This window comes from Prionailurus bengalensis, chromosome C1 (genome assembly GCF_016509475.1).
Source record: "Prionailurus bengalensis isolate Pbe53 chromosome C1, Fcat_Pben_1.1_paternal_pri, whole genome shotgun sequence".
Lineage (NCBI taxonomy): Eukaryota > Metazoa > Chordata > Mammalia > Carnivora > Felidae > Prionailurus > Prionailurus bengalensis.
In genome coordinates, this window is record NC_057345.1 from 183,278,129 (window position 1) to 183,291,425 (window position 13,297).

A 13,297-nucleotide genomic window follows, 5' to 3' on the forward strand; every position below is an offset into this window, starting at 1 on the left:
TCCTAATAACAAGGCTATGTTAGATAAATAAGGTATTTTGAGATATTTTTAACTTTTTTGTGTCTATAGTAAGCATGTCAGTCTCTCATCAAGCATAAAGAAATGAAAACTGGAAGTCTCAGATAATTAATACTAGAAATAAATCAGTTTTCCAAATTGTAAAGATATTTGTATTGATTTTTGAGAGATAAAGAGATAAAGAAAGAGAAAGAGAGAGAGAGAGAGAGAGAGAAAATCCCAAGCAGCCTTCATGCTGATGTGGGGCTTGATCTCACAACTGTGAGATCATGACCTGAGCCAACAGCAAGAATCATACTCTTAACCAACTGAGCCACCCAGGTGCTCCACGATATTTTTTCTCATGATATTTTAACTGTTGTGGGATAGGTAAATGTTACATGATGCTAACTAAAGAGAAAACTCAACAGATTTTAGAAGAATAAATAAGAAAATTTAACTTCACAGAGCACCTGGGTGGCTCAGTCGGTTAAGCATCTGGCCTTGGCTTAGGTCATGATCTCATAGCTCGTGGGTTCAAGCCCCACGTCAGGCTCTGGGCTGACAGCTCAGAGCCTGGAGCCTGCTTTGGATTCTGAGTCTCCCTCCCTCTCTGCCCCTACCCTACTCATGCTCTGTCTCTCTCTCCCTCAAAAATAAAGATTAAAAAGAAATTAAAAAATAAAAGAAAATTTAACTTTAGAATGTTATTACATGTCAAGTCCTACTTCAATAGCTCGTACATTTAGACAGGAAACTTTGTGTACTAAAGAGAAAAAAATAATATTCTAGAAAAGTGCCAATTTTTTTTAAGTAGGCTCCATGCCCAATGTGGGTCTTGAACTCACAACCCTGAGACTGAGAGTTGCATGCTGTACTGATTGAGCAAGCCAAGTGCCCCTAGAAAAATGGCAATTTTTATTCAGATAGTTGGTAAGTATCTTCCAGGAATTCATTGAATTACCCGAAACACAGGCAGATAGAAAATTAGACATCTCGCTTAAGTGATCCTATAGACTGTTCCAGGTTGAGAATGAAAGATTTGCATCAAACAAGATCCTTCCAATGTGTTAATTACTAGCTAGAGACCTTAGTACACCTATTTTATCAGTAAGGTTACCATTAAAGAAAGAATAAAATGTTAAAAATACATAGCTTGGGTGAATAACTTGGAACAGAGAAGCTTAAACAAGTGCTCTAAAGCACTACATATTTGAGAAACAAAGAATGCAAGAGAATTACTATATACATAGTACCTCTTCAAAATTTTTTAATGTTTATTTCTTTTTGAGAGAGAGACAGGGCATGAGTGGGGGAGGGACATAGAGAGGGAGACACAGAATCTGAAGTAGGCTCCAGGCTCTGAGCCATCAGCACAGAGCCCGATGCAGGGCTTGAACCCACAAACTGTGAGATCATGACCTGAGCCGAAGTCGGACACTTAACCGACTAAGACATCCACGTGCCATAGATAGTACCTCTTTAAAAGGGTAGTTTCTAAAAAAAAAAAAAAAAAAAAAAAAAAAAAAAAGGGTAGTTTCTCAACCGCTTTTTTTTTTCTCAAGTAAAAGAATGAATGAATCAATGAATCAATGAACAAATCAGTCAGTGGGTCCATGGCTAGGTTAGGGTGGTGTGGTCTTTCCACAATAGTATAAACTGCTACTAGTTTAAGGTGAACATTCAGGTCTGTGTGTTGTAAGCTTCCCTCTGACAACCTCAGGTATTTCACAAATTCCTATTCACATTCTTTCAGCCCTACTAGCAATATGGCCGTGGAACACTATGCAACAGACAGATCAGTAGCCAAGAGAACAAAAAAACAGAGTGTGGTAAAGAAGTTTTGAGGGGTTATCATGATGTTCCATCCAATAGGAATCCTTCACCAAAGACTTAACTTTGCTTTTTATGTATCACAGAGGAAAGCATCCTGCTCAAAATATTTTTAGGACTAAACTGTTATGGGGGTGGATATTCTAATTCAATGGTTTTCAAACAGTGTGTAAGAAATACTGACATGATATGGTTTGATTTGAAATGTGTCAGAAATAATTTGTTAGTAACAGCAATAAGTTTAAAGGCAATTTAGTGCTCTTAAAAATTTTTAAGTTAGATTCTGGCTTACCCAATGACATACTTTCTTGAGTGTAAGAGTATAGTTCCAAGTATCATACCCAGGCTTGAATAAATTCTGATACATATAGTCAACACGACCATTATCTTTCTGGAAAGCTATGTATCAGGTTATTGGCTTTGTGATATTAGAAGATCTGGAATATGCCTGTTTTACCATGGCTTCTAGCATTCGACTATTCTGAAATGTCATGTTGAGTGGATTAGAATAGTTTTAATATTAACTATAGCTTCTCTAACGTAGAAATGTGCTTAAGGAATCGACCTACTTCGCAGGTCTTATCTAGGGGTACAGGATGTCAAAAGGGGACTCTTTCTGCATGATGCACATAGGCGTAGGGAGATGGCAGCCCAGGGGAAGCTGGGTCCTAATTCCAAGGTTCTTGTAGATCCGGCCAAGAACTTTGAACTGCTTTTCTGTAGGCAAAACAAAAACAAAAAGCCCAGTAGCTTAACCCTGGAAGTTATAGGATCAGATTTCTTCTGATGACACTGGTAGACTTTTAACAGGGAATTTGTTAGAGTGAATTTTAGTGAGGAAGAGATTGGTGACAAGTGGGTTGCTGCACTAAGACACACAAGAGGAGACTGAAGAGGGACAGAAACAAGGTGTGGTGATGAGACTAAGCGGGAGCAGCAAGAACTATAAGGCTTTTGTAAAATAGGATTCCCATTAGTGGGGACCAGCTGAACCACTGGGTGAAGAAGAGGGAAGCTTCAAGGATGACTTTGAAGACATCCTCCAGGCTTCTGGGCCTCAGTAAGCCTTTTGTTTTTGTTTCAAGGAAGACAGATTTCTTTCTTTTCAGACTAAGGCATTTTCTTCAAAATTGTTAGGTGTTTCCATGTATACTTGCAAACAGACATCCTGTAGCACTTCTAAGGAGACTGCACAGTGGGAAGAACAACAAAGCCACCAGAATTTAAGAGCAACTTTTGGTCTAAAGTAGAAGGAAAATAATACATCACCCACAGAACCACAGGTGGATAATTTTGACACCATTTCAACACGCACTGCACATGAAACCATGAGACAACCTGCATTACAGGTTACAAGGGCATTGACACACTCAGCTAATAACAGTCCCAGCTTTTTATGATGAGCTATTCACACCTTTCTGCCTTTACAAATACTATGGAATCACGTTGATCCTACTTAGGAAAAACAGCAAATAAAAGCACTGCTACAAAAAGAGCTTTCCAAATGTAAACCACAATGAAAAGTTGCAAAATGCTCCTTAGATAAAAGAAGATTTACCAGTTTTTATTTTTTAATCATACCATCCTTCACTAAGGCAGAGTACTAAAACATCTAACATATAAAAGTGCATGGAATACAAATACCAAATACTGGGTAGCAATTGGTTGAATCAAGTCTTTTCGGTGGAAGAGAAAAATTCCTCACCTAGTCTAAGAAGTCCATCTAAGTATGTGAATAGTGGAAGGAATGTAGGAGCAAGCGCCAGGGGACTCGGTTTTAGATCCACAATTACCATTGCATTATCCTTCAACATTGTTCTTTATGCACTAGCCACAGATGCAGTTTATCAGAAAAGGATATAAAATGCCTAAGACATGGGGAAATGCCGTATTTCTCTCACAATCAACTTTTTGTTTTTTAAGTGAAGATTCTAGATTGAATTAGCAAAGTGTTTTGCTCATTTTACCAAGAAAAAAAAATAGTGTTGGGTATAAATGAGAACTCAGAGTTGATGTGAGCTGTGAATTATTTCAGCCTCTGTTGGAAGGCAATTCAGCAACACAGCACTTGGTCCTATGGCCATACTTAAGGAAATATTTTAAAATAGAGAAAAGCCTTAAGTAAAAATTGCCATTGCATTATTATTTATAACAAAGGAAAACTAAAAGCAACCTAAATAACAGTAAGGCACAATGCAGTAAATTTATTTGCTGTTTTGAATTACGTTTATACAGACAGGAAAATGCTCATGCTATAATGTTAACCTGGAAAAAAAAAACTGAGCATACACAATTGCCTGATTCCACCATTTAAAATGAGCATTTTAAAAGGCATTTAAAATTGTGGGATACAATATAGTAAAGAATAGGATGGGTATCTTTTTCAGTATTTCCTATATTTTCTAATTTTCTGTAATTATCATTGTTTTTTTTTTTAGTAGGCTCCATGCCCAGCGTGGGGCTTGAACTCACAACCCTGAGATCAAGAGTTGAATGCTCTACTGACTGAGCCACAGCCAGGAGCCCCAATTATCATTATTTTTTTAAACACAAATTTGGAAACTGCACTGGGTTTGCATATTTATTTTCTAAGGGCACTCAAAGCTTTACAAATTATTTTCTAAAAGAGTGTTCTATAACATCCAAAAGCAAATGTTTTGCATAAAATTCAAAGATGACATGTTCTTTCTTTTTTACATATTAACTTTATAAACTACAGAGAGGAAATAGATGATATAATTGCCCCTTCTGTACCTTCAGATTATCTGGCAGTTCTGATCGCCCTGCATATCCAGGGTTCATTGTTATAAAGACAGCACACGTGGGGTCGAGTTTTAACTCGGTTCCTTCAAACACCAGTATATCAGTACCTGCATTAATACCTGTGGGTCATCAAGAATGAAATGCATTAGCAATTCCACATATAAATACGATTTGTGCCATGCACTGCCTCTCATATTTCTGTTTTCACATAATGCAGAGACAAACTAGTCCATTACCTCTTTGGATAGTAAGAATTTGTTGAGCAACCACAGAAAGTACTTCCAAATCAATTCTGTTAAACTCATCAAAGCAAGCCCAGGCGCCACAAGATAACAGTCCCTGGGAGAAAAGAGTAATGAAATTTTTCAATTATATCTGATTGAATGTTGCATTGAAATGTTGCATTTTCACCTGATGTTTTCAAGGATTTAATATCCTAGCAAGGAAATTCCTTATTCACCTTTATCTTTAAAGACAGCATATTATTTTTTATTAGAAATTCATTATTCTCCATGAATAAGGAGTTTGATCAGTTGGAAAATTGTCCACTTGATCTATAGCTTTTTATTTTTTGGCATTTACATGTATACCTGAAATCTCAAAGCCTTTCTTACTTTTTTTTATACAAGTTGATTTTTGCTTGCTTTTTCTACATGCAATTTTTTATTTTCTAGATTTTATTTTCTCATTTTCTAGATTGCAATAATTCTCTAAATAAGATGACTTCTTTGCTAATGAGACTACTTTGTGGTCTAAGGACCTTAACAGTCAACTAACAGTCTCAGGCCCCAGTTTGCACTTCTAACTCAAAACTACCTCACAAATATGTGTCCTTTGGTCATTAAAGAAAACTGGAAAACCAAGCTTGAGTAGCTCAGTCCAAATTCAAATTTACTTAAAAAAAATCAATTTGACATTTATTGAATGCATTTCCTGTAGATTGTATGTGTATGTATATGTGTTTCATTAAGTACCTGGTAGATGCCAGGCATGATGCATGTCTTTTATGTAAAGAAACTAAGACTATATCATACAAGATATTAAGTAATTAATAAAAGGCCACACAGCTAATAGTGCCTGACCTTGGATTTATACACAGTTCCACTACTGAATCCCACTGGATTAAACATGAACTTCATGAATTTCGAAGATTAGTACATTTTCATTAGAGAAGACTATGACTTTGATCTCTGCATATCATAAAAGGATTAGAAATCACAGAGAACAAAAAATGCTTTTGAAGTTACATATTCAATCAATTATAAGGATTGTGAGATTCTTAATAGTAAGACCCATGTCTGTCTCATTCTGTACCCCCATTATTCAGCATGTTCCTAACACAAAGTATGTAACCAACACATACTTATCAATAAGCAACTTTAATATCAAAAGTATATGAATCTATAGCAAAGAATGAAGAATATCATTATATACATTCAAAAACTGAGTAGTACCTACCAGACTTTTCTTTAAACATTTAGGAATATAATAGCTGTTCAAACTACACTACACAAGACTCTTTAAGATTTACTATCTCTTTCATAAATAATCATTACAGTAAGATTGCGTGTCATTACAGAGTATGATTAATGTGATAAGGGGACATTTGAATGTTTTTTTGATACTTATTATAATTTTGACTTTCAAAATCTTCTTCTAATTGTTTCAGCATCACAAAGGCAGACACTTTTTGTATTCCATATCTGTTATAAAATGACCAGGTCGTATTTCAGCCAGAACAGTTTATTGTACAGGGTAGGATTTGTATATTCTTTTTTTGTGAGTTTGTGTATGTGCATTTTTAATGTTAACTTTTCTGAAAAAAATTTTGGAAAATAATTACAGAATATTTAAAAGTAAGAATTACAGAATCTTCACAGAAACATACACATAAACAAATAAACAGAACCCATAATCCCAAATGGATAATTCTGTGGTCAACTGTACCAACTAACATTTTAAGGAATAATAGGCTGTAGCAATAAAATGCTAAAAAGACCAGATATTCATAGGTTTAATTTTTTTTAATGTTTATTTATTTTTGAAAGAGAGAGAGAGAGAGAGAGAGAGAGAGAGAGAATGAGCAGGGGAGGGGCAGAGAGACAGAGACACAGAATCTGAAGCAGGCTCCAGGCTCTGAGCTGTCAACACAGAGCTGGACGTGGAGCTCAAACTCACAAACCTTGAGATCATGACCTGATCCAAAGTCGGATGCTTAACTGATTGAGCCACCCAGGCGCCCCAGATGTCATGGGTTTTTAGACAAGGATGTTATATTTTTAACTTCCCCCTTTTGTAATCTTACAGACTCCTAGGAGTGAGAATCTGACTCAGAATAAGAATAAAAAGTGGATTTTAACTTGACAAAAAAAGATTAACTAGAGTGTATCTATGAAAGTAAATTACTAAATCATGACTTGTTAATAATAAGAGCTATAGGTTAAAGAAGAGATTCCCCGCAGTCTTTACGTGATGTATTTGTTCTCACATTTTTAGCTGCCCCAGTATACTGAAGGGACACCACTCATTCCTATTAGTAATATTGACCCATCATAGCAGGGGCTGGGGGCTGAGGGACAGTTCCTTCTCAGGTAAGCTTTTGAAATAACCCTACTCCTCTTGAGAATGAAGATAGTGTTTTAATTTTACTTAAAATACAAATAAGTCTTATACTTGCATTAAATTATCGAACTTCCTCTCTGAGAAGTCATCGTTTTGTAAAGAAATGAGTCAATTCAAACCTTAAAGAATTTCCCTAGAGCTAGATAATCCAACCCATCAGAGCAGTTGAAAACGACACACTGTTTGGCCACTGCTTTTGCTAAATCTTTGGTAGTTTCGGTCTTTCCTGTGCCAGCTGGCCCTTCAGGTGCTCCTCCAAGGTGCAGGTGAAGAGCTCCAAACAAGGTCCTGAAATAGAAGCAATAAGCAATCTTTGTAGAATAACGTTATTCTTAAATATCTATTATGAACAGAGGAAAAGTTTAAACTGACAGCCAAATTTTCTCCTTCCTCTTAAATAATTTCTTCCTTCCCATGAATCTCGGAAAATCTTTGTGCATTACTTTATCTGTTATCATATTTAATTTGTGAATAGCTGATTATATATGACAAAGTCAGAACAAACACACTTTTGAAATTCAATGCTGACTCTGGTCAATATGGAGAATTCAGCTGAGGCCGTAAACCATCCAATGCCCCTAATTACAAGAATTTGGAAATGCTACATAGAAAAAGATACTAACTTTGGAAATACATAGCCATTTTTGAAAGAACGGAAAGGAAATCACCAAAGAAGAGGAAATGCAATGCTGTCAGTAATTAGGTGCTTAAACTATAGAGGTGCATATTGTTTTGGGATCTGCATACAAACACAAGTGTATTTACTACCACACGGAATAGAAAAATTCTTAGAACTGAGCGAGGTAAAGAGCTGAAATAGATTTACCTATATAAACTTAGAAGCCTTGAAAAACTGACTTCTCTCTAAAGAGGAAGTAAAGTTATTTTAGCAGCCTACTCAAAAAAGACAAAGGATCAACTACAGAGGAGTTAGGAAGCTTATACTTCATGTAGCACCCAATCAAAAGCCTACATCATTCATAGGGGTATGGTCCCAATATCCATTATTCATGGGCATGTGAACCCAAACTGAGAAATTAACATTGAAATTTTGTTCTGGACCAAAGAAAACCCTAGAGCCCTTTTCAGAGGTAAATGTGAAACTGCTCCCCATGGACACCTCCACAGCTGAGGAAATGTAAGACTGCATGGGGAAATGACCCTTACTAAAAAAGGAGCTCACGATTAAAACTAGAGAGAGAGGGATCTGAGTTAAGAGTCAGACTTGCAGTGGCAGATGGACAAAGGTGTGGGAGGATTACTGCATACATGGTACTCTTTGGCATCCTGGTGGTTTATTCAATTAGATTTCAATAAAAAGCAATAGACATAAGAAAATTGTGAGGGGAAAAAAGCCAATTTCATAAAAGAGGCAACGTGAACTCGAGCAATAAAAAATATAGTCATTGAACTTTTTTTTTTGATGTTTATATTTGAGAGAGAGGGAGAGAGAGAAAGCGCGAGCATGAACAGGGGAGGAGCAGAGAGAGAGAGGCAGACACAGAATGTGAAGCAGGCTCCAGGCTCTGAGCTGTCAGCACAGAACCCAGCCAGCATGGTTCCCGAACTCACAAACTGTGGGATCATGACCTAAGTCCAAGTCAGACGCTTAACGGACTTAGCCACCCAGGCACCTCTAATGACTGAACTTTTTAAAAAGTTAACAGATTAAATAGAGTGACCATGGAAAAAACAGAATTATGCACTAGAAGGTATATGAGGAAATCACCCAGGAAGATTCTGAGATAGAATATAAAAAAGTTGAGAGACCATAGAAGAAGGAAGAGACTGCAGAGAAGTCAAAATTTAAGAAGCAATGGCTGAGAATTTGCCAGAATTGAAGAAAGATATGAAGTGAAAAGTCTCAAGTGGGATAAATGAAAACTTACCCACATCTAGTAACATTACAGTGAACATCAACAAAATCTTAAAAACTATAATAGAAAGAATTTACCTACAAAGGAATCATAATTACAGTAACACACTACTAAGTAGTAGCAATGAATGCCAGGAGAATAATAACTTTGGAAAGCTGAGGGGAAATTATGATTCACTTATGGTTCTATACCTAACTAACCTGTCATCTAATAATTGAGTGAAGACCAGATTTTTTTTAGACAAAGATTGATAGAGCTTATTATTTGCAGAACCTCACTGAAATAATTACTAAAAGATGTTGCCTAGTAAGAAGAAAAATTAAACCAGAAAGAAGGCAAAAGAAGAAGCAATAGGGAGTAAAGACAATGATAAAATTTTTGATAAACATATATAAACATTAGCTGTAAAGTATAAAAAAGTATAACAATATACAAATAGAGCTCTTTCTGTCTTGGAATGTTTATTAAAAACCCAAGCTGAGAGCAATGTATGCCATCTTATCTTACAGAAAGTAAAATTGGTCACCTAGCACCAGGGCATGTAGAGATTGGCTAGGAAGCTTGTAAATGACGGGTAAAGAGCAAGATTTCTTTTGAAAGAGCTGCCATTATGTTGTCTATTTCCCATTCCTCCGTAGAGAAGAAGAACAGCACCTACTCCTCTCCCAAGCTACCTGAGGAGCTTTAGAGAACTATTCAAAAAGCTTGACACACTGACCCCTGGAATTTGTAAAATACAGGAACTGGGAATTCAATCACAACTTAAAATATTTAGCACCAAGAGAATGCCTGTAGCTGCTTCTGATGGCAGAATCAGGGAAAACTGTAACAGTGAGAGAGATGTACTCATATAACTGGCAAAATAAATGTATGTTTATCATCTGACCAGATCCAGATCCCACTGGAAGGGAGGTAGATTTGAGTCACATTCAATGGGACTCTGTGCAGAAGACCCACTTAGAATCAGAAAAGATCCCAAGGTGAATGTCAGTGCGTGGTTGACCTCAGAGGCTGAAGCAAAAGTCACCAGCAGCCAGCCAGCCAGAGAAGGCATTTTACACAGGTAACTAGGGGATGGGGGAAGTTCCAGAAAACCCACATAAATATCCCATGGGAGATCTGGCATATCTAGGCTTGCATCCCCACTGAGGGCACTAAGTAGCCAAGAGATAGTTGTCACACAAGACACTTGTCACATGTAAACCCTCCTCTCCCTTTCCTTCTCCCCTCCTCCATTAACCTTCAACATTGGAGGAGCCACAGGTGAGCTATTGAGGGACAGATGCTAAGGACAGGGATAAAACTGACAAAAGACTGAACACATTTGCCTCTCCAAATGCAGGCTTTGTGTCTGAGTCAAGCTCAAGCTGGGAGAGAAGGGGAGTTTTAAATTGGATGAAAGAGGGGCACCTGGGTGGCTCAATTGCTTGAACGTCCAACTTTGGCTCAGGTCATGATCTCATGGTTCATGAGTTTGAGCCCCACGGTCAGGCTCTGTGCTGACAGCTCAGAGCCTGGATCCTGCTTTAGATCCTGTGTCTCCTTCTCTCTCTCTGCACCTCCCCTGCTTGCACTCTGTCTCTCTTTCTCAAAAATAAACAAACATTAAAAAGATTTTTTAATTGGATGGAAGATGCTAACTTTGATATTATACCTATATGAATTGTTAATATCTGAAAAAAATAACACTTTTCGTTTTTGACAATAATTTGGAATACAGGAGATGGGAACTTGGATTAAAGTTGTTAAAGCCTTTTTATTATTCAGAAACCTGATAGAAAAAGTATAAACATAAATACCTATGAGCTATCTAATGGAGATACCCAACCAGGCATGTATGTAGCACAAGTTTACAGGAGAGACCTTGGCTGGAGGTATAGATTTGTGGACCTTCAGAATGTAGGCTATTAAAGTCTGAAAGTGAACGAGAACATTTGGGAAACCATGAGTCATGGTACGAAACACTGCATGAAAACAGAAATCTACAAAATTCTGCGTTTCTGGGGAAGCAACAGTTTGCCTTAAATGATCCAAAACAAAGAGAAAGTTTCAAGGAAAGAAGAAACGAATAGTGTAAAAAAAACAGCAGCAAAATCTGGCAATATTTAGCTCCAGAGCTGAGAGGAAAAAGCCAGCAGAGAACGAGAAACTGAAAATCAAGTTGAGAGGAGTATTGAGTCTAGGAAAAGATAACATAAAATACATTTGCTGAGTCAAAGATAATTCTTTTAAATATTTAGTGGTCTAGGGGTGAGTGAAATTTATGTCCAATAGACCCTTAAGTTAGCAAGTTTACCTGTAACATCGATCAGTGAGCGGAGTAATAACCAGTCTAGGGGAATTACCCAGATACTCATATCCATATCGTAAGCCAGCATTGATCATCTTTGTTTCTAAATGATTTTCCTAGGATAAATCAGAGAAAATGAAGATAACTTAAATAACAAAATTTTAAATAATATGAAATTTCCAACTCTTTAAAACAATTGTCATGTTATAAACAAACTCCCTAAAATTCACTTTTCAAGTCTCTTCAGCAAGTGGTGCTGGGAAAACTGGGCGGCAGCAGGCAGAAAAATGATCCTGGACCACTTTCTTACACCATACACACACAAAAAAACTCCAAAATGGATGAAAGACCTCAATGTAAGACAGGAAGCTATCCAAACCCTCGAGGAGAAAGCAGGCAAAAAACTCTTTGATCTTGGCCACAGCAACTTCTTATTCAACACATCTCCGGAGGCCAGGGAAACAAAAGCAAAAATGAACCTTTGGGACCTCATCAAAATAAAAAGCTCTCGGGGCGCCTGGGTGGCGCAGTCGGTTAAGCGTCCGACTTCAGCCAGGTCACGATCTCGCGGTCCGTGAGTTCGAGCCCCGCGTCGGGCTCTGGGCTGATGGCTCAGAGCCTGGAGCCTGTTTCCGATTCTGTGTCTCCCTCTCTCTCTGCCCCTCCCCCGTTCATGCTCTGTCTCTCTCTGTCCCAAAAATAAAATAAAAAAGATTGAAAAAAAAAAAAAAAAAAAAAAAAAAAGCTCTGCACAGCAAAGGAAGCAATCAGCAAAACAAAAAGGCAACCGATGGAATGGGAGAAGATATTTATTTACAGACGACATATCAGATAAAGGGTTAGTGTCCAAAATCTATAAAGAACTTATCAAACAAACACCCAAAAAACAAATAATCCAGTGAAGAAATGGGCAAAAGACATGAACAGACACATCTTCAAAGAAGACATCCAGATGGCCAACCGACACATGAAAAAACTGCTCAACATCACTCATCATCAGGGAAATACAAATCAAAACCAGAATAAGATACCACCTCACACCTGTCAGAATGGCTAACATTAACAACTCAGGCAACAACAGATGTTGGCAAGGGTGCAGAGAAAGGATCTCTCTTGCACTGCTGGTAAGAATGCAAACTGGTGCAGCCACTCTGGAAAACAGTACGGAGTTTCCTCAAAAAATTAAAAATAGAACTACCCCACAACCCAGCAATTACACTACCAGTATTTATCCAAGGGATACAGGTATGCTGTTTCGAAGGGGCACATGCACCCTGATGTTTACAGCAGCACTGTCAACAATAGCCAAAGTATGGAAAGAGCCCCAACGTCCATCAAAGGATGAGTGGATAAAGAAGATGTGGTATATGTATGCACAATAGAGTATTACTTGGCAACCAAAAAGAATGAAATCTTGCCATTTGTAACTACATGGATGAACTAGAGGGTATTATGCTAAGCAAAATTAGTCAGAGGAAGACGAATATCATATGACTTCACTCATATGAGGAATTTAAGATACAAAACAGATGAACATAATGGAAGGGAAGCAAAAATAATATAAAACAGGGTGGGGGACAAAACATAAGAGACTCTTAAATATGGAGAACAAACAGAGGGTTACTGGAGAGGTTGTGGGGGTGGGGGTGAGCTAAATGGGTAAGGGGCATTAAGGAATCTACTCCTGAAATCTTTGTTGCACTAAATGCTAACTAACTTGGATAAATTAAAAAAATTAATTAAGTATAAATAAATAAATAAATAAATAAATAAATAAATAAATAAATAAAATTCACTTTTCAGACATCATTAAATTCAAAGAACTAAATGTCTGATTTTCTTAGATAAGTAACTGAAGCCCCTGGCTTCCATTTTTTCCGTAGATATCTATGAAAAACGTATTTGTTCCTTATTT

General features: G+C 37.2%; 1 protein-coding gene across 1 annotated transcript in view; it reads right to left on the minus strand.

Moving 5' to 3' along the window:
- DNAH7 (dynein axonemal heavy chain 7) overlaps nt 1-13,297 on the minus strand; it is a 272,118-nt gene that overhangs the window by 161,948 nt on the left and 96,873 nt on the right. Inside the window, exons 24-27 of the mRNA XM_043577362.1 lie at nt 11,389-11,498; nt 7,335-7,503; nt 4,830-4,932; nt 4,585-4,712 (exon numbers count right to left, since the gene is read on the minus strand). Of these exons, the coding sequence (XP_043433297.1) occupies nt 4,585-4,712; nt 4,830-4,932; nt 7,335-7,503; nt 11,389-11,498 (510 nt within the window). The remainder of the gene's footprint in view (nt 1-4,584; nt 4,713-4,829; nt 4,933-7,334; nt 7,504-11,388; nt 11,499-13,297) is intronic.